Here is a 19,968-nt window from a genome sequence, read left to right on the forward strand (position 1 = left end):
GTGAAATATCCTATTTTTTCTTTAAAACTTTTTCACTTTAAAGCAGTAAAACTGTGGAAAATAAACACGACTCACTGATGTTGGTATTTATGCTATTTGTATTCTGACCATTTATTTTTCTTAGCAGTTTATTTCAACTGACAAATGACAGCGAAACTTACAAATACAATATTTTTGATTTCTTCTTTGACGTGTTATACAAATGCGACCCCTAGTGGTGAAGAACAATCAATGCAGGTCTACGAATGACCTGAACACTAAATACTAGGTACAGTACAGACCAATACAGGACTAGTCAGCATGTCATGATCAGGTTAATTTTTTTATAAGTGTTTTAAGATCTGATTGGTTTTTTGTGTTTATTACGAAATATACAAATTATTTGATTAGCAACCAGCTAATAGCTGTAACTACATCCATTGCCATTGCATTTGAACAAAAGATATTTTACAAGTAGCATCTCAGCTTAGTAAAGAACTGAATATTTTCACATTTTTTGTTCATTGCTCTTTTAACAAATTTTATAAAAAATAAACATCACATTGGGTAGGTCACATTAGAAATGTGGTCTTGTTTTTTGTTTCACAAAAGGACCAACGGTCACAAGAGATGCCATAAAAGAAAAGAGATTTTATTTTGAACTCCTGTTTAGAATTTATGAACCATGGTAGTTAGTTGTATCTGAAGATTAAATGAACCTCAGAGACACGGAAACCTCTGATATCAGAAAAACATGATCTTTAAATCAGTATTTCAATGAACTTCCCCATGTTTGACCTGTTGAAAAGGACACCAACAGTCTGGAGAAACACTGGGAAATTCTCAGACCCTAGTAAATACATTTATGTGAACAGATATTTTCTAGAGTGACACGACTAGACATGAGTAAAGAGTAAACATCTGGATACAAAACCAAACCCTGAGGATGTCTTGGTCAGTTAACAGCACTGTGGTTTCACCAACAGTGACAAAAACAATGGAAACACAAAAATAAATAGTGTATATTGCTGATGTTTTTAAAAACTTTATAAAAAAAAAATCATTGGTGGTGTTCAAGATCTCGACCAACATGATGGCTTATTTCAAACGTCCAATATGGGAGGGTCAGAGGTCAGGCACATGTCTGGGGTCGCGCTCCCTCTGCATCACAGATCCCAGCTCCTCCAGCTGCACCTGCTGCGTTCGTTCCAGGTCCTTCAGCCTCTGGCGGAGCAGAGACAGCTGCTTGTGATGCTGCTCTTCCTGTGGAATAGAGGGATCTACATGATGTCCACATAATCTGAAGCCTTCAATGAACTACACTAATACTTCTATTTACATTTTCGTCACTCACACACATTCTGTTAAATCAGACCACTATCCTCTAGTCTGTATTTTCAAGACGGATTTGCCTCTTGAGAATATTCACTGAGGAGAAGTATCATTTTATTCAGGTACTGTCTGATTTCCTCAAAGTATAGTCAGTGATGCAGCTGCAATGCATTCTGGTCTCTTTCTTGTTTCTATGCTTCTTCTACGATGGATTTCTACCGTTCAATGTTTTCTCAACTCCACTGAAAAATTTACATGACATTGATGACCAAAATTACAGACTGGACTGACTGTGGTGGTGGAGGGTGGTCCCTCAGATCCAAGGAGGGGGAATGGCACTTGTGAGGAAGTCATGAAGTCTGGGCCAGCACCACCAGGACCCTGACCGCCAAAGAGGAGGCGTTCAAAGACAAAGAGCCGTCGCTGCTGTTCTTTCAACTGCCTGCGGAGTTTGGCATTGTCCTCTGAGAAGGATGTCTGCCTGGAGAGAGAAGATAACAACTTTAACCGTCTACCTCATCATTTCCACTACTTGGAAAGTTACTAACTTTTTTATAACAAGAAGATCCATTTATGTAACTTAAGTTTGTTACGCTTGTTGAAATCTGTTTACTACAAACAACAATTACAACCTTACAGTTGAATCAAAAAGCCGAATTCTAGTTTATATCAATGTCTGACCAGATTCTGACAACATACTGTATGTGGTGAATTCACTGAAACTGAAGGCAAACTGTAATTTTTCATTCAGAAAAATAAAGATCTGAAACTTACTTTCTGACTAAAGCAACTTCCAGTTTCAGCTCCTCATTCTTAGCCTCCAGCAGCTCAGCTTTATCCTGGAGCTTCTTTTCTTTGTTCTCAGTCTGGGATTTCCTCTGTATGACAAAAACAAAACAAAGTAAACATTAGTAAAGAGTTCATGCATACATAGAAGAGACTAATAGTCTTGTCATCAACATGTAACCCACAGAAAAGTTAATTATTTTAACATTCTACGCATTTTCATGAACTCTTAAAGACTTCAGAAGAAGCAGCAGTACTTTCTTCTGGGCCTCCGCTGCCCTCTTCAGCTTGTTCTTTAGAACAGAGTATTTCTGCTGCAGCTTAGCGTGACGCTCCTCCAGCCTAAAGGCAGAGAAACATGGAGAAGAACAGAAAACATTGTGTTTTATGTGACAGTACAGTTTAGTGCTGCAGCTGGTTTAAGTGAAGACAAACGTACTGCTCTTCCTCAGCTCTGACCATCCTCAGCTCCTCCCTGACTCGACTCAGCGTCTCTCTGAAGTCACTTTCAGACTGGGTGTGTCTCTCCAACTGGACACGAAGCTCCAGGTTTTGCTGTTGATCAAACAAAAGTCAGAATACGGCTGGAATACAAACTCCATACGGATTTATTTGAACTATTGGGCAGTCGAAGTAGAAACTCTTGGCACACATTCTGTGTTGAATGAAGTTAAATTGAATTGTAGGAAAAGCTTGTAGACGTTCCGCCTCTCATCCAATGAAGAACTAATCTACTATAGCTTGGATGACTGAGAATCTTCACCGAGAATCTTTTCCCATTGTTTCTTACGAGGGAGACGAGTTATGTTGGAGAAAAAGCTGTCGGCAGCAAGATTAGACAAGAAGAGTTTGGAAATGAGAGCACAAGACGATGGATGAACGATCAGTGTTCTGTGTCTCTCAACAGAGGGGAGACCAAATGCCAGGATGAAAAGGAATGGTTCTTTGGTACTGACCACAACTCGTGAAAGCGGAAAAATACAAAAACAGCTGTTCTAACATGTATAAAATTGAACTGAGCAGAAGTAGACTCCTTGTTGGAGGTTTACCTGCTGCAGATCTGAGAGCTCTGTTTCTCTCTGTTTCTGAATCCCATCAAACTCCTGTAGTTTGGTTCTGTAAGGCACAAAATAGTTTGATCAGCGAAGGCGTTGGAGGAGACGTTCAATAACCTGCTGTCACATCTCATTTTAGTGAGTCTGTCCCTCTTTTTGCTGATTATACCTTGCTGAATGACTTTGATTTTGGAGACAGCCAACCCTTAGAGGTACTGAGCTATGTCATCACACCTTAGCTATACCTTAGATATACTGTAGACAAGGTAAGAGACGACAATGGTGGACATTTAAATTATGATAGCTGTTATATGTAACTGTCTGGAGCCTGATTTGCTCCTTTGACTGATTCAGCTGTGTCCATGTAGAAACCCTCAACATCCAGTCAACGACTCACCTCAGACTCTGGAGCTCCCTGTGAGCTGATTCCTCTCCCAGTTGGGCTCTGTGAAGACGCTCCTCCCACGCCATCTTCTCGGTGCGCTCTGCAGCATCCTGCAACGCGTTTGTCCTCTCCAGAGAGGCAAGACGGTTTGCCAGCTCTAACCTGACCAAATAAACAAAATCAAAATAGTGTAATCTAGAGAAACCTGCACCAGAGAAGACAAAGAGAACTCAGTGTGACTGATGCCAGAAAAAAAAAAGTTGAGTAAATAAACCATGGCTCACTTTTCTTCATGCAAGGCTGTAAATTTACGTGACTCCTCCTCACGGATTGTCTGGATCTTCCTCACCACCTCCCGCTCTTTGTCAAACAGAACTTCCTTGTGTTGCTCCACTACCTCCTGCATTTTTTCTAGGTCTTCCTGTAGACCTGTGGCACAGGAAAGGGAAAGTGTGTTATTATCAGTCTTCAACGTTATCTCTCAGTCTATCCTTGTCTCTTATCGTTCAGCTGCACTCATATTCCAGTCTTTCAGATCCCAGCCGTCCCCCACTACCGATGGTGTACGTCGAGGCTCTGGCTTCAGTTACCTCCATCCACCTGGCAATATTTTCCATAACTGTCATATCCACTTCCACTGCTGCACTGATGACACCCATTGCGCTAAATTCTTCAAATTAAACCACTGTAAAACTGACTTAATCTATATTGGTTCATCCTTATCAAAAGTTGACAGTGTGTCCCTCTCCATCAACTCCTCAGTTTCCCATTTCTGAAATTTTTACTCTCTTCCTCTCGTAAAATACAGTTTTATTGTTACCAGGGATGATAAATTGGTATTTCACAAATCCAGACCAATCTGTTCCATCTCTAATGGAGACCAAGAATATTGTAAATAATAGCGTAGTCAGAGTCATTAGAGAGTATGATGTGTGTGTCATTCGTACCATCAATCTGTCCCTGCAGAGCATCTTTCTCCATCTCCATCTCCCTCTTCGAATGGGTGCACTCCAGCTTCATGCTGGACACCTCTTCTTTGTGGGAACACTTCAGGATTTCCATCTACAAACAAGGGAAACTAAACAAATTAGAGCATATTTTATAATTCCAAGGGTTGGCACCACATGTGCAAATATTGAGAAGAAACATTGAGAAAGTGGCTCAAGCTAGAATTACTGCCCTGTGGGTGTGTGCTTCTGCGAGTCCAAACAGAGAAAGGAGTGATTGTTTTCGTGACTAATAGAAACCTTCCTCACCACAATCAAATGGAGCCCAATATCACAAATCCAATGAAAATATTTTTTTCAAACCTGTGAAAAGTTTAAAACTCTTCATGCCACCACCACGGAGCCTAGAATTTAATGTAAACATGGACAAAAATTTATTTAAGAAACGAACAACAAAACCAAAATAACTTCGTAAATGTCCCGACAGAATTGGATATTTAGACACAGGTTCGAATTGGACAGGGTTTCAGTATCTAACCCTATTTACAAGAGACCTGGCCCAGATAGCAGCCATTCAGACACATTGAAACACAATTTCAAGTTTGCGAGGGTCGCACTGCTTGCAGTGCACAAAGGTCAGAGGGATATCGTCCATGTGCAGATTGTAAAGCCCTTTGAGACATTGTTTGTGAATCTGGGCTATATAAAAATAAATAAACTTGAAAACTTGAAACTTGAAACAACAAGTATGAATGTTTTTGCTCTAAAAATCTGTTTTGAAATTGGCGATGCTTCACACTTCTTTCCAGAAGCACTGATATTTTTTAAAAATCCTCGGCATTTTTTAGTGTCACTATCAGACCAAATGCAAACTATAGTGATAATCTACCCTTCAGTACCAGGGCTATGGTGTCCAATAATGACCAGAAAAACTTTTGACTGTTGTGAAATTGACATTTTGAATAGGAAACATTCCTTAAAATCATTCTCTTAGACATTTGATAGATTTAATGATTTATGATTGAAATCTAATTTTTTTTAGGTCACATTAACCTCTGACCCTCACATTCCAATCAGTTACCACTATGTTTGAGTCTCAGTGAACACTCCTTTTCAAGAAGAACTTTCCTCTGATCATTCTTTAAATACCGCAATCAAAATAACTGGACATATAGACAACTTAATAAAACTAGTGATTGGATTTTAGACACAATGACCATGAGAAACAAATCTGAAGTCATGGTAGGCCAAGACCAAAGAATGATGCAAAAAAAAACTTGATGTTCAAACTCAGAAATGCGTTTAGGGTAGAGAACAGCGTACCTGGGTGGTGAGGGAGCTGACATCTCTCTCGGCCTTATGAAAGCGTTCATTCAGCTGTCTGTTTTCCTCGTAGCTCTCACGAAGGTCACGCTCCATCCGCTCCAGCTGCTGTCGCAACGACTGATTCTCTACCTGTCACAGCAACAAGCAGTGAGAGCCCCAGCCAAAGATTTGACGTGATAATCTTGGAGTGATTTTAGTTTTAGCCAAAAAACAAAACACAGCAGACAAAAACAGAGGTATTTACTCGAACATGGTAACAGGGCTGGCAACCTCTCACCTCTGCAGACTTGAGAGCAGTTTGAGACTCTGCGTGTTGCCTGGTCTGGATGCGTTGGACGTTCTCAGCCTGTTGGGCCAAGTTCTCCTTCTGGGCATGGAGTTCAGCTACCTCCGCCTCCAGGCTCTTCAGCTGCACACACAATTTGAATTTCTCCTGCTGCAGAGTCTCCACACGCTTCGCCTCACGTAATGGATCTATGTGCTGATAACAAGCCACCACGTCTTTCTTTTCTTTCACCAGACGGGAGATCTGACACAACAAATGGGATTTATAAATTTGGCTTCCTTCTTGCACAATTACATAGAATGCAAAACAACAATTTCTCACACTTGACTGTATTCTACTACCAAAATACGGATGCATAAAAAACAAAAACAAAAAACCCTACCTCAGCTTCATGGAGGTTAGTCTTGTCCTCCAGTATGCGAGCATGTTCATCTCTCTGGTGATCCAACTGCGCTGTTAGACTGATGATGCCATATTTCAGCTTGTTGCACTCACACCTGTACTTCTGTGCCTCCTAAAATGCACAAGTACACACTTTATTTCAAAATTAATGAGAAAAAAGGGGAGGAGGGGGACTGTGAAAAGTGCTACTGTCCCCTTGAAAGCTCTGACTTTGAAATGGTTCTCAAAAGCCAATCAATGCTGTTCTCACAACTTGGTCTCGGTTGCCAATTTTATGAATAACACGTCCATTTTCGGTAGATGACATTTACTAAAAGTATGTGTGCTACTGACTCGGTGAAAAAAATAGAAAAATAAATGGCTGACCTCCTCCAGAACACTGAACCTCTCTCTGGTAGAAGCCTCCACCTCCTGCTGAACCTGAACTCTGAGTAACTCCAGTCGCTGAGGGGTCATTATCTACTCCAAAAAAAAAAAAAAAACATTTTTAGTGATAAAGTCAGCTGAAAAGAAGTCACTTGGTTGAAAAAGGCACACCAGAACCAGAGGTGTCCGTACCACGCCTGTTTTACCTGTCGTTGAAGCTCGTCCAGCTTTGTGTTTTTCTCCTGCAGCTGTCTGTGGAGCTCAGACAGGTACTGCTTCACATTCTCCTGTTCAGCTTCACTGTCCTGCAGCAGACGCTTCAGTTCTCCCTGAGACTGAGAATAAGCATCCTCCAATCTGAAAAAATGAAAGATAGTACTGTACAGTTTGTTATTCACCATGAGGCGCAATGAGTAATTTAGCTCTACCTGGTGTATTCGGTCTTCAGCGTCCTGTAGTTGGTCTTGTATGTTTCACACTTCATGTTCTCGTTGATCAGCAGCTTCTTCAGCTCCATCTCTGCCCCCCCGATGCCCCCCAGACTGGCTCCGAGCGGTGCTGCCCCCGGCTCCGGGGTAGATGGGGGGTGTGCAGGCTGGTTGAGGGTGAAGGAGGTCATCTCATCACCGGAGAGGCCAAAGGCCTGCCCCCCCCCCGCACACAAACAGCTGTTGATCTCTAAACAGCGAGCGGGGTGTTGTTGTCAGTTGCCATAGAGGTAACAGTTAGCCTCCAGGTGACGTCATCAACTAAGCGACAACACACTTTAGCTCGTCTGGTAATGACGAGAGAGCCGTCAGCCGGGTGTTCTTGAGAATATACAAAACCACCACTACTGTTAAGTTAAAATAAGATATGCTTAATGTGATGCTAATAAAACGCTACGTGAATTCCAACGTTAACGAGTTTAGCTGTTCACTGTTTAAATTTTGTCGACGCAATTTAAATGATTTTGCCAGCACTTCGGTTCTGACAGAGCGTAGTTACGCTGGTTCTACTGCCCCCAAACAATTATTACCTCTTCTTTGCAGGCTGCGAACAGGTTTCTTCAAAGCGGCTTCATGTGTTTGCAGATCTTAGATCTTTGATCATCTCAAATTCCTCATTGTTGTCTTGATTTTTTTGCTTTAGGACATTCCTCTCAGATCACAACCCGTTTGAACTTCTTCTTCTTCTACACTACATGCACACATGAACGCGCCACTGCCACCTGCTGGAGCGGATATGTAATTAAATTACATCTTAATCCAGTGCGAAATCACCACCCTCCTCCCGCAGACTAGTTTTTCTTAGAAAACAATTCCCACTTGGATGCTACAAAACTGGATGTTTTTTTTTTTTCAAAAAAGTATTTATTTTATCGGTATTACATATTAATTATTTTAATTACACAATAAACCCAGTTTTAAGATGACAGGTGACAGAGAAACAAATAACCAAATTAAATCTCTTCTGGCGACAGTGACAATAAAATAAAGCCAAATTGATGTTTTGGTAACTGTCATTCAGGTTTATCGGGACGTGATGCGTTTGAGGTTAATGTTATACAATAGCGCCCCCTAGTGGCGTAGAACAATCAATGCAGATTTACAAGTCACCTACTGAACACTAAATATTAAGTACATACTGTATACAGATCAGCAAAAGACTAATCATTATTTTTAATAAAATTTTTAATAAACAAGTCAATATCAGTTGCCTCTGGTGGACATGTGTGGTTAACCTGCTGGTTAAGAGTCAACCCCACTTCACCTGTAATGTTTGGATCAGCATTGACTACTAACAAGCTACATGGTAGCAAAAACAAGTGAACACTTGGGCCGTTGAATAACTTCCTATACCTGGAAGATGTTGAGATTTCCATATGGTTTAAAAACACGAACTATATAAAAACCAGCTTAAAAGACAGTTTCTTTAATACCAGGGAACCACTAACGGTTATCGCTGATAGAACTCAGTTCATCTGAGCAGTGAGGTCATGTCAGCTGCTTGGTTCAGGGCTCTGCTGCTCCCTCAGCTGCTCAGCCGCTGCCAAGCGTTCCTTGCCGCGCTGCAGCGTGTATTTACTGGGCCCCAGCTGCACAATCTTCCCACTACCAAGACACTCGTCTCCTTTGTAGAGTACAGCAAACTGAGGGTGGAATGGAATAGAGGTCAGTAACACTCTCACACAGGTTGACGTAGCAAGACTACTCTGTAGCACAGGTGTGCCGGCTGGTACCTGTCCAGGGGTCAGAGCTCTGCAGGGCTCAGAGAGGGAGATCCACACAGAGCCGTCCATGTTCAGCGTTACTGTACAGGGAGCTGGAAAACACAGACCGGTTATGTTATCATTAAAGAATAAACATCCTGTTCTTTTGATCAGTGTTAGCAACGATAACACCGAACTCACTGAGCGGCATCTGGTGAATGAAGCAGAACTGACACTCCATCATCTTGGTCCTGATTAGTTCTGGAGGCGGGTCCACTGTCACCCAGTGGAAGCGGTCTGTGCGCAGTGTGTCACGGAAGAGAGCCGGGTGGTTGGTAGTCGGAGCCTGATGCATGAGAAAATGATGGAAGAACAGATAAAAAACCAGATTACTTTTAAACAGCGTTTCATGCTTGTTTACAGCTGAAAGAATTGACAAAATAACCACCATCCTTCTCTTGAGATGTCTGGGAATTATATGAATGATATTTTTTACATTATTTCATCTGTAAGGCAGCGTTAGTTAGGGTTGTACAGTATATGTAAAAAACAACAACAACAAAACACTGATAGATGAAAAAACCTCAATTTTGAGAAGCGAAACAGCCTCAGTAGATGCAGCTGTCAACTTTAAATGACATGTCAGGACAATCTGATTCCAGAGGATAAAAACCACAAGAAAGATGTTTCTACTTTATCAACTGAGACAGATTTTCTCACCACAAACATGTCTCCAGTGGTGACATCTTTGTCCACCACAAACCAAGCCTGTTTTTGCCCTCCTATCCTCGCCCTCTGGCCTAGCGTCAGAGTGAACCAACCTGCAGAAACAGACATGGACAGAAAGAACAATGTGTTAAAAGTGTCAGTAATTAGGATGACAGATTTCAAGATCACGAGGACAAAGTAGACCATATAAGATACTAAAGTCCATTACAAAACAAACGTACCTTGGTGAGTTCCCATGATAGTCCCATCCTCAATGGAGACAAAGTTCCCTGGTTTGGGTTCCAGATACTGAAAATATAAAACAATAAAGGCTCATATATACTGTATCTCAAATAATGAAACACTGATTATCAAAATAAAATAAAATACTTAAAACTTTGAACCCTAACCTCCAAAATAAAGTTTTCAAAGTTTCTCTCTCCAATGAAGCAGATACCCATGCTCTGGATGGACAAGGACACAGCTCACTGTTAGCCAACAATGCAAATAAGAGTATTTGTGCTCTAATAATGTTAATATAATCATAGATGACAAGTCTTTCTACATTAATATGCGTGTAACTACCTCTTTCTTCATCAGCACATGATAGAACCCTGCCTCAGCAGCAATCTTCTTCACAAACTCTTTGGTGAGGCCAGCAAGTGGGAACAGTGTTTGCCGCAAGGTTTCCTGAGGGATCTGGCTGAGGAAGAAGGTTTGGTCTTTGAGATGGTCTGCTCCTTTGTACAACCTCACCGCTGGGCAGAGGGAATAGAGAAAAGAAAGCAACACAGCATGAGGATCTGTCTTTAAAGCCAGTGCTATGGTACAAAGAAAGAGGGAAACCTCAGAAATGCAGAATAAAACAAAAACAAAACAAAACAAAACAAAACAAAACAAAAAAGCTGTAAATTTAGACTGAAATATTCTAAAAAGGAGCCAAATTCTTACGATTTCTAATCTCAAATCGATCTCTGAAGAGCGAAGTAGATGGAGCGGTGTTGATCTGTTGGAAAACCTCTTCATCTTCTTGTGACGACCTGGCATAGTGGCCTGTTGCCATGGCATCAGCACCTTCATCAACAACAGCATGATTCTGATTAAAGATCATTTTTAACCATACATTTCCATGTTGTATGGTACTGTATTGCCAGGTGAAAACAGAAATAAACATAAACTGATTTTACATGGCTTGAAATACATTTACAAATCGTAATACCACATTATTAATACATACCCAGAGTGTTGATGGCATACTTGTGGAAATGATTGAATTTGATGTGCTTGTTGCATATTATATCTGGATTTGGTGTCCTACCCCGCTCATATTCCTTCAATACGTTACTGAAAGTCACAAATATGGCATTAAAGATAGTAAATCTGACACTGTAACATGTTTATGATTTATGAATAACACCCAAAAATACCTGAAAACGTCGTGCCAGTATTCTTTGACATAAGAGACTTGGTGGAAGGGGATGTCCAGTGTTTGACAGACTCTGCGGGCATCGTCGGAGTCTCTCTCGGTGGTGCACACACCCGTCTCATCCAGCGAGTCCCAGTTCTTCATGAAAACTCCAGTTACTCTATAGCCTTCGGGAGTAAATCACATAAATTAATGCGCCATTATTTAAGCACACTTGGAAACAGAGGAAGAACATGGGTTGGATTGTACAATTAGCAAGATAATAATAATAAATTTCCAACGTTTTTCCGCTTTCAGTGATTTAGAAAACTATTTCTCAAACCAGCTCAGGTTTTAGCTCCACCGGAAGTGGACTTGTTACCTCTTCTCTTTAGTAATAACGCTGCGACAGAGCTGTCAACACCACCCGACATGGCGCACACGACGTGTCTACTTAAACCCATGTTGCTAAATTATTTTATTTTATATATCTATATCATTAATATACCATACTAAGAAAAATAAGCTGTCTGCCCTCTATTCCAAAGTGTTCACATGTTAGCCATGTCCGCCTTATAATGTCGTCCGACTGGACACAAGAAACAAAACTATTTCTCCGGTGGGAGGTGCAAAAAAAAAATTGTGACACAGTAAACGTCAAGGACCTGCTGCTGTTGTAAGTTACTGAGCAAAATGAAACATCACAAAATCAATACTTTGAATGCATCAATATAGTTAATTCGTCGAGTGTTGTTTAAAGTAGGTGGTGTAAATCGTGTTCATAAGCCTGTCATGAACCGGTGAGGGAGCGTGGGCTGGTCACATGTCACTGCGGGAACAACTAAGACCTGTCTGCTGTTTTTTTTCCTTCAATAAGTCACAGCTAATTTTACAAATATTTTAATTATTGTACTTATTTTTATAACAGGTAGTTATGAGAATGAGCAAATCAGAATAACGAACGCTAAAAATTAATGAATACCCCTGCAGTTATTGTAAAAATACAGTATTTAATTTATTATTTAGACCAGGCATTTTTAAAAAAAAGTGCATATTCTATTAAATTTGTTCACAGATGGATGAGGTGTCTGTAGACACTGTCACCCTGGACCTGCTGAGAGAAGCAAGGGAGACGGTGAGAAGCAGTCCGTTGGGTGTTATCAACACTCCTCTCATCCCCTGGTGTCAAACTACTCTGCCTCTCAACATCAACTGCAACATCCACATCAAACTGGAGAACATGCAGAGAACTGGTTTGACAAAACCACACTTACTTGTTAAACCTTCTGTTTTCCAAGTAATGGTCTTGACCTAAGGTGTGACATTGCATTGACAGGTTCGTTTAAGATCAGAGGAGTGGCCAATCAGTTTGCCAAAAGACCAAAGGGTGGTCATTTTGTCACCATGTCTGCTGGGAACTATGGGAAATCTTTTGCATACGCCTCTAAACACTATGGATCAAAGGGCAAGGTGGTGATGCCAGAAACTGCCCCAGTGTCCAGATCCATACTTATAAAGGTCAGAGGCTTCTCTCTGGTGTAGTTTACTAAGATGCATACGTATTCAAATCCCACCAATTCTGTGAATGCATGTTGATGAAAGTGTGTTTCTCGTCATCAGAGTTTCGGGGTGGAGGTGGAGCGAGTTCCCACCACCTGCCTGATGACTGTGGTGAACCGCTGTGTTCAGGAGGACAACATGACCTTCCTACACTCGTATGATGACCTGGATCTTATAGCAGGACATGCCAGGTACAAAAAAAACATTAACTAAAATGTCCCTTTTTCCATGCTGGGTGTCTGTTATTCCTCAGTAGTGTTATTACTCTATTGGTGCATTGTGTGGTTTCATTGGTATTCAAGAAGTATATAACCCATGTATTTGTCTGTCTAGTCTAGGTATGGAGGTGCTAGAGGTGATTCCCGTGCCGGATGTTGTGGTGGTGTGTTGTGGCGGAGGTGGGCTGTTAGCTGGTGTAGCTGCTGCCATCAAACTGTCCGGCTGTGACAAGACCAGAATCTACGGTGTGGAGCCAGAAGGAGGTAAAACTAACAGCAGAACAGAAGCTTATTTACAGAAGAGGAACCATCACTCACATCACACATCACTGAATTTGCGGTTTGTTGTTTTGTGTTTCTGTTTGAACCCAGCATGCACCATGTATAAAAGTTTAATTGAGAACAAACCAGTTGGCATGGAAACCAAGAGCATCGCCTCAGGACTCGCGCCACCTTTTGCAGGTATCCTTCATCCTGTGTGTTATTCTTTTTCCAGTTTAACACTTTTTTCTTTCTTCGTTTGTAATCACAATATTCTGAATTGTTTTTAGTTGGTGATTGAAAAAGTTGATACCAGAGTTTATGAGAACCACATTACAGATGCAACTGTACTTTTGTCTTTATATTCAAGGCACACTTCCTTTTGAGCTGTGTCGCCGTTTTGTGGAGGCTATCGTCCTTATAAATGATGACGAGATCAAGGCAGCCGTGTCTACCCTCTATAAGTCTGGGCTGGTGGTGGAGCCATCGGGTTCTGCTGCGTTTGCTGCCATCATTAGCAACAAGATACCTGAGTTAGAGAGAAAGAATGTGGTGTGCATCCTTAGTGGAGGAAACATTGGAAAAGATGAGCTTGCTAATTTCCCAGACTGACAAATTTACAAAACAATGATGCGATTTTCTTTCTCATCCCTGCCGACATGACTACGTTTTTCTTTCATTTATAGTACGTGGTGGCTCACTACCTCAGTACCTCATTCAAAGTAGTTGAATTAAAACTCCATTTTACATTATTTGGTACATTTAACTTTGTTGTCTTCATGAGCTGACATTTGGTTTGACACAAAATCTTTCAAAACTGTGTTATGGAAGGATTCTTTTATCCCCTTTAATAACCAGCTAACGTAAGAGCAGCTTTACATCACTGTCTCCTGTTAAAAAGCTCAAAGGAAAGGAAGGATAACAAGCATGAAAGGTTGGTGCTGAAAGCTGAAACGATGCTAAATAAAGTGATGTAACTTCTTCCAAATGCCTCTCGCTGTTATTCCACATCTTTGTGTGTAGAAAATGAAACTGAAGAGACAAAACAGGCCAAGTTCATGTAAATATATACTTGACATACATAATGTGTGACTTTTTCTGCAGTTCATGTTGAATTGTAATTCCATGGAGTGCACCAGATTTGAAGATGTGGGAATAAAACCAGAATATCATATTTCACACATGTTGTGAAAACACGTGACATCCTTTTTTAAAAAAGTTCTATTCTGGCCACTTTTATTCTTGTAGTTACATAACATCCTTGGTCGACATCCTGCATATCACTGCATCCAGCAAAGTCCCACATTTGTCCTCTTGAGATGTGACTTTATAAAGCTGAAATGAAAAAAACAAAATAGTACAATTAATAGAAATGCTACAGAAATTCATTAAGTGAGTAGTGGCATTAATGCCAGGCTTGTCACACAAAGAGAATATTTTACAGTCAAGTGAACAACTTCAAAACCTTCAACCAGAATATAATCATCTTATACTGAATGGTCACCTATTTTGTCAATGAAGAATAAAGTATAATGTAAAATACATATCCTAATCAGACTAAAGTGATGTCAAGTAAGATAAACATGTACATGCAGGGTTACATGAGAGGAATGAAAAAATGAAAGCAGCTAAAGAGGACCTTTTTAATTTTTGCCTGGTCTGATAGAGAGGAAACATCCTCCACTGGAACCTGCTGCCCATTCACCAAAGCTATGATGTCTGACAGAAGCTTTGACTCATCTTCACTGTGAACCAGCACCACCAGGACAGAGTCATCGCCATCAGAGATCCCAAACTTTTTGAAAGCCTCTGAGATCTGAAACGAGGACAAAAGACATTGATAGATTTTGCAAAAAGCTGAGTACAGTACCATACAAAAGACGGACATTGACAAAGAAAACGAATCTCTTTTGCTTACATTATTAGTGGGTGACAGGTTGAAGATTATTTCTGAGTATAAGCTTCTTGTTTTCATCTTTCCACTATTTTGCAAGTTAAAAGCCTTGTTGGCAGCTACCAGCACTTGGAAAGGATTCACCACCTGTTGATGAAAACGAAAGTGCGATGGTGTAACACGTTTTCGTCCCTTATTTTGGCACATTCAAACGACATGAGCAGAATAAGTACATAAAAGCACGATTAAACGCTGATGAATTTGAATGAAAATTTCTCACCATCGTCGGATTAATCAAGGCACCTTTTATTTTACCCGCTATAGCACTCTGTCTCAACTCTGCTGCATTTTTCACGTCCTTGAAAAGAATCTGAGTCACTTTGTGGCCACGAAAAAGCTCCAGTTCGTGAGTTAAATGCATCTTAGCGAAGAAAAAATGACCGCGTTTCACATGGACGTCTTCACTTGAGGGGAACAATAATACGGGGGGACATTTCTTAAGACGATGGTTCCTCTTTGGTAAAACGATTTCCTTGAAAAGAAAAAAATATGCCTCTTAAATTAATATTAATATTAAAGTTATTTCATTTATAATCTTTGTGAATTTATTTCATACAACTTAGATGAATGGCTATTTAGCCCAATTTACATTTAGCCCAGGAACAAATACAACTGCAAACGATTCTACACCGAGCCTATTTTGCAAGCGGACCGACAGCTGTCAAAGATTTTCCGTTTTATCACTAGATGGGAGTTCTGCTATTTCTCCGCGATATTGAGATTTAACCGCGGTTTACATTTGTAAATTTATGCGTTTTGAGATTCATGGAGCCATATAACAGCTAACTTTTTTACTACGCTTATTTTCACATCGGATTTAGTCGTCGAACATGGAGAAATATGAGGGTTACATTTTTACTGCTCTCTGCAGCACCAACTTTTTGATATCCTGCTTGCTGTTTTCTAGAGTCACTCGGGAGCAAAGGGAACCGTACATGGACGAGATTTTTCACGTCCCGCAAGCTCAGAAATACTGCAGTGGAAAATTCAACGAGGTAAGTAAGACGACCAGGGAATAGAGAGCCACGAAAGCTAATCTTTTATTGTTTGATAGCGGATTAAGGTTAGCTAACAGCGGTGCTTTAGTCATTGAAAATTACGTGGCAGTTTGGAAAGCCTTTAATCTCCATGTTGGATATACAGTATATCACTGGCATTAGTGGAGGTTTATGGGCCTTAAGTATTATGGTAGTCATATAGGCCAAGTTTATCAAGCACAAATTATTATTATTATTATTATTATTATTATTATTATTATTATTATTATTATTATATAATTATTATTATTATTGTACTTTTATGGGTTTTCAAAGAGAAAAAAAAATGTTTTCCATTTTTCAGATTTTACGTTTACTAGTTTAGTAGTGACTGCTGTATGTGACTCTTGACTCCTATAATGGGTCAAATCTAGTCTCCATTTCCCATAATTTAACTGAATATTGCTTTCAAGCACCATGTCCACAATTTCTAACGCACATGTAATATACGACATGTGTCCTCGTAGGGTTGATTAAGAGCCCCTTTAATTTATTTTAACATGATCTTTATGCAGTGGGACCCAATGATCACCACTCCCCCAGGCCTTTACCTCATCTCTGTGGGAGTCATCAAACCCGTGGTGTGGCTCGCTGACCTGACAGGCGCGGTGGTGTGTTCCACAGCCATGCTACGTTTCATCAACCTGTTGTTCAATTGTGGCAACCTTTACTTGCTCTATTTGCTCATCTGCAAGCTGCACCTCAGGGAGAAGGTAAATCCAGAGGATAGAGATGATCAGTGCATGATTTTAATTTGTCATTTTGAATTTGTTTCTTGTCTTCATAACTCAAATCTGCTCTCTTCCAGACACGGACGACCTCTCGCCGAGTCCTCTCAGCGCTGTCTCTATCCATGTTCCCTGTACTCTACTTTTTCAACTTTCTCTACTACACTGATGCAGGATCTACTTTCTTCATCCTCTTCACTTACCTCATGACACTCTATGGCTGCCACAAGGCCTCGGCATTTCTTGGTGTCTGCTCTGTGCTTTTTCGTCAGACCAACATCATCTGGGTGGCCTTCAGCGCAGGGACGTTGGTTGCGGCCAAAATGGATGAGGCGTGGCGGGTGGAGCATATGAAAAAGCGGGATGAGAGGTCAACTCCATCCCAGGTCCCTCTGTCTATCAGCGGCGCTAAGAAAGTGATAATTTTCACTCTGGAGTTTCTCACGTCACCAAGTCACATGAAGGCAGTTCTCCTGGTAGCCTGGCCTTACGCAGCAGTTGGAGTGGGTTTCATGGTGTTTGTGGTGCTGAATGATGGGATAGTGGTGGGCGACAGGACGAGCCACGAGGCCTGCCTCAACTTCCCCCAATTTTTCTATTTCTTCTCTTTCACATTCTTCTTCTCCTTCCCTGTTTCTCTCTGCTACCATCGAGTCCAGCGCTTTTTCCAGGCTGTGAAGAAACAGCCCTTGTTCTTCCTGTTTGTCATGTGTGTCTTCTTGCTCCTTGTGTGGAAGTTCACCTTCATCCACAAGTACCTCTTGGCAGATAACCGCCATTTCCCCTTCTATGTGTGGAAAAGGCTCTTTCAGAGGCATGAGCTGGTGCGCTTCCTCCTCATCCCTGCATATATTTTTGCAGGGTGGAATTTTGTGGACTCCTTAAAATCACGCTCTCTGTTTTGGAGTTTGGCATTCCTGGTATGCCTCCTTGTTGCCACCGTCCCACAGAAGCTGCTGGAGTTTAGGTACTTCATCGTTCCATATCTGATGTACCGCCTGCACATGCCTCTCCCCTCTCTCCCCAGACTCTTTGTAGAGTTTCTTCTGTACACTGCAGTGAATGCCGCCACAATTTACATCTTCATCAGTAAGACTTTCCACTGGCCGGACAGCACAGCCACACAGAGGTTCATGTGGTGAACTAAACGAGGAGGGAAATGTCTGATTTCAGGAGTGGTCAAAACAAGATGTCAGCATCACAAGGGTTTTCCAATATTTGACATCTCCCAACAGACAAGAACAGCTCTTACATTCAGCATATTTGTGCAGTGTGACTAGGTGGTGTTCATTCCAAGGATTGACATAGATTATTCAGAGAATTTTGCTCATTTAATGGGACAGGTGATGGTGAAAATCAGAATTCTTTTTTTGCTGTGTTTTGGCTACAATTATGCAGTAGAGGTGTAAATTTACACAACCAAGAACGATCAAGTCGAATGCATTCTGAAGGAGTTCTTACAGTTTTTGGTTTAGATGATACAGGTGGCGGTTCAATCACTGGTAACACACTGGTAACCTATCAGTGAATAGATGTTGTTTCTGCCGCGCATTAACAATCTTTAGTTAAAATGTTGATCCTTCTACATGCTATAAAAATAAAGGTGTCGTTTTGACTGCGTGGTTTCTTTTAGTGAACCACTTGGTACTTAATGTAATGTGTGAATTTCAACAAATCAGTTATAGAAAGAAATCATGACTGAACAAGACCAAAAATGACAGCTATTTTGTAATCAAGATTTTTTATAAAATTGGACGTTTTGTAATTTTTCGCTTTTTAATAAAAACTGACTGACAGGAAACTGCAGTTATTGGAGTAAATTGAAAATATATTTGTTTTTTGTTTGTTTTTTTAATTAGTTTTTTACACTTTGACCAAGCCATAAGGATCACATGGAGGGGTTAAGAAATGTCTTTATTTGTTGTCAGTTTTGATGTGTTTGTTTGTTATTTACTTGATTTTGTGCACCTTTTGGTTTTATTGCAAGGGAGAACGTTGTCATACCTTCTGTAATGTTTCCCTGTCACTTTGCTGTTTTCTATGTGTGTGTGTGTGTGTGGGACATTCCAGACACAAGTGAGTTTGCACGACTTATTCAAACAAACCTTTGTTAGAACTCGTTCAGCACAAAGTCCATTTCCCCTGCCGGTCTGCTGTGGTATCTGTGTGTTCTCACATTAGTCTAATCATGTGTGTTACTCATAATGTTACTCATAACCAAGTGTTTGCTGCTTCCTGCTGTACAATCCTGTGTGTAACTTGGAATAAATCGATTCATGCAATTTGATTTATTTACTGCCTATTTACTTCTGACTGTATTTACAGCAAGGATATGAGTGGGAAAAAAATAACTTTGCAAGATTTACTGCAGCTGATTCTTCCCGTGCCCATATATAACCTGTGAGATCGATCATAGGTATTGAGGTGGAATACTGTAAATACTGTACATATACTTGTAAAATATTACATTATAAACGAAGTTATTATATTTAAAGGTAAGTGTGATGCAAAAATGGTTTTTTTTTCTGTAATGCAGTTAAATAGAAGTGAGTGCATTGGCATGTATTACAATGTTCAAGTACAAAATTGTACTAAACCAAAGCTGCTGAAGAATTTACCTGATTCCATTCCATCACAGATGGCAGGATGATGTTAGCATGATAAATTCATTGTATTATTGTTTATGGTGTGAAGATAATGATATATGTAAGTACAGTATTAACGATTCAGAGACGCTTAACCTGTGCATCATGAGTCGTGGTCAACATTTCTGTCACTAGGGGGCGCTATGAGACAGCTATTTTCTTCTGGCGTTTAAACGGCAGAGAATCAGTCAAACTGCTTTAAAATTTAACAATGAAGTTCTAAAATATGCTTTCACTGAGGAGTGAAACAGAATTTAAAAAATCAACGCGAATGTAAATCCAAATTTTAAAACCTAAAAGGCGCCAGGATGTTCAACTACTTTCAATTCATCGTCAGCACTTTCAGATAAATCAAATTAGAGTTAGAGGAAGACAAACAGAGGAGAAACCCAGGCAG

The 19,968-nt window shown here is 40.5% G+C and overlaps 5 protein-coding genes across 7 annotated transcripts; 2 read left to right on the plus strand and 3 right to left on the minus strand.

The window, feature by feature from the left end:
* Positions 1–134: 134 nt before the first annotated feature.
* On the minus strand, positions 135–8,026 carry cep83 (centrosomal protein 83). 2 transcript variants are annotated; one of them, XM_068307077.1, is made up of 16 exons: positions 7,883–8,026; positions 7,293–7,507; positions 7,071–7,221; positions 6,865–6,957; positions 6,479–6,610; positions 6,088–6,339; positions 5,808–5,939; positions 4,485–4,599; positions 3,822–3,966; positions 3,550–3,699; positions 3,147–3,213; positions 2,537–2,652; positions 2,355–2,439; positions 2,086–2,189; positions 1,603–1,792; positions 135–1,242 (listed from the first exon to the last, which is right to left on the minus strand). In XM_068307077.1, the coding sequence occupies exons 2-16, from the start codon at positions 7,481–7,483 to the stop codon at positions 1,105–1,107; spliced, it is 2,061 nt and encodes a 686-aa protein (XP_068163178.1). In that variant the 5' UTR covers positions 7,484–7,507; positions 7,883–8,026; the 3' UTR covers positions 135–1,104. The 2 variants fall into 2 exon arrangements, with proteins under 2 accessions (XP_068163178.1, XP_068163179.1); XM_068307078.1 differs by having other exon boundaries at positions 7,293–7,540.
* Positions 8,027–8,209: 183 nt separating this feature from the next.
* On the minus strand, positions 8,210–11,728 carry trmu (tRNA 5-methylaminomethyl-2-thiouridylate methyltransferase). Of its 2 annotated transcripts, XM_068307165.1 has the most exons (11): positions 11,551–11,728; positions 11,191–11,356; positions 11,001–11,107; positions 10,715–10,837; positions 10,349–10,521; positions 10,174–10,227; positions 10,006–10,072; positions 9,776–9,876; positions 9,257–9,401; positions 9,086–9,168; positions 8,210–8,995 (listed from the first exon to the last, which is right to left on the minus strand). In XM_068307165.1, exons 1-11 carry the CDS (start codon positions 11,630–11,632, stop codon positions 8,846–8,848), a joined length of 1,251 nt encoding a protein of 416 aa, XP_068163266.1. In that variant the 5' UTR covers positions 11,633–11,728; the 3' UTR covers positions 8,210–8,845. The 2 variants fall into 2 exon arrangements, with proteins under 2 accessions (XP_068163266.1, XP_068163267.1); XM_068307166.1 differs by lacking the exon at positions 10,174–10,227.
* A 59-nt stretch (positions 11,729–11,787) lies between these two features.
* srr (serine racemase) lies at positions 11,788–13,824 on the plus strand. The gene is made up of 7 exons (XM_068307036.1): positions 11,788–11,844; positions 12,244–12,421; positions 12,505–12,686; positions 12,789–12,919; positions 13,062–13,210; positions 13,319–13,408; positions 13,578–13,824. Exons 2-7 carry the CDS (start codon positions 12,244–12,246, stop codon positions 13,817–13,819), a joined length of 972 nt encoding a protein of 323 aa, XP_068163137.1. The 5' UTR covers positions 11,788–11,844; the 3' UTR covers positions 13,820–13,824.
* A 580-nt stretch (positions 13,825–14,404) lies between these two features.
* Positions 14,405–15,577, minus strand: tprkb (Tp53rk binding protein). Its single transcript, XM_068307037.1, has 4 exons — positions 15,382–15,577; positions 15,126–15,248; positions 14,847–15,023; positions 14,405–14,542 (listed from the first exon to the last, which is right to left on the minus strand). Exons 1-4 carry the CDS (start codon positions 15,520–15,522, stop codon positions 14,456–14,458), a joined length of 528 nt encoding a protein of 175 aa, XP_068163138.1. The 5' UTR covers positions 15,523–15,577; the 3' UTR covers positions 14,405–14,455.
* Positions 15,578–15,836: 259 nt separating this feature from the next.
* On the plus strand, positions 15,837–19,200 carry alg10 (ALG10 alpha-1,2-mannosyltransferase). The gene is made up of 3 exons (XM_068306959.1): positions 15,837–16,156; positions 16,714–16,911; positions 17,007–19,200. Exons 1-3 carry the CDS (start codon positions 15,992–15,994, stop codon positions 18,066–18,068), a joined length of 1,425 nt encoding a protein of 474 aa, XP_068163060.1. The 5' UTR covers positions 15,837–15,991; the 3' UTR covers positions 18,069–19,200.
* The last annotated feature ends 768 nt before the right edge of the window (positions 19,201–19,968 follow it).

The sequence above is a fragment of the Antennarius striatus genome, chromosome 22, assembly GCF_040054535.1.
Source record: "Antennarius striatus isolate MH-2024 chromosome 22, ASM4005453v1, whole genome shotgun sequence".
NCBI classification, from domain to species: Eukaryota; Metazoa; Chordata; class Actinopteri; order Lophiiformes; family Antennariidae; genus Antennarius; species Antennarius striatus.

Coding starts and splice junctions, on each gene's coding strand:
- cep83 (XM_068307077.1), bottom strand. CDS start 7,483: ATGACCTCCTTCACCCTCAACCAGCCTGCACACCCCCCATCTACCCCG. Junction 3,700..3,821: donor ACAGCCTTGCATGAAGAAAA/GTGAGCCATGGT, acceptor TTATTTGGTCAG/GTTAGAGCTGGCAAACCGTC. Junction 2,653..3,146: donor AGCTCTCAGATCTGCAGCAG/GTAAACCTCCAA, acceptor TTTGATCAACAG/CAAAACCTGGAGCTTCGTGT.
- trmu (XM_068307165.1), bottom strand. CDS start 11,632: ATGGGTTTAAGTAGACACGTCGTGTGCGCCATGTCGGGTGGTGTTGAC. Junction 10,838..11,000: donor GTATGCCATCAACACTCTGG/GTATGTATTAAT, acceptor TTGTTGATGAAG/GTGCTGATGCCATGGCAACA. Junction 10,073..10,173: donor TTGAAAACTTTATTTTGGAG/GTTAGGGTTCAA, acceptor TTATATTTTCAG/TATCTGGAACCCAAACCAGG.
- srr (XM_068307036.1), top strand. CDS start 12,244: ATGGATGAGGTGTCTGTAGACACTGTCACCCTGGACCTGCTGAGAGAA. Junction 12,920..13,061: donor CTTATAGCAGGACATGCCAG/GTACAAAAAAAA, acceptor TTGTCTGTCTAG/TCTAGGTATGGAGGTGCTAG. Junction 13,409..13,577: donor ACTCGCGCCACCTTTTGCAG/GTATCCTTCATC, acceptor TTTATATTCAAG/GCACACTTCCTTTTGAGCTG.
- tprkb (XM_068307037.1), bottom strand. CDS start 15,522: ATGCATTTAACTCACGAACTGGAGCTTTTTCGTGGCCACAAAGTGACT. Junction 15,024..15,125: donor ACCTGTCACCCACTAATAAT/GTAAGCAAAAGA, acceptor TCCTCGTTTCAG/ATCTCAGAGGCTTTCAAAAA. Junction 14,543..14,846: donor ACCAGGCAAAAATTAAAAAG/GTCCTCTTTAGC, acceptor TTTTCATTTCAG/CTTTATAAAGTCACATCTCA.
- alg10 (XM_068306959.1), top strand. CDS start 15,992: ATGGAGAAATATGAGGGTTACATTTTTACTGCTCTCTGCAGCACCAAC. Junction 16,157..16,713: donor GCAGTGGAAAATTCAACGAG/GTAAGTAAGACG, acceptor ATCTTTATGCAG/TGGGACCCAATGATCACCAC. Junction 16,912..17,006: donor AGCTGCACCTCAGGGAGAAG/GTAAATCCAGAG, acceptor GCTCTCTTCCAG/ACACGGACGACCTCTCGCCG.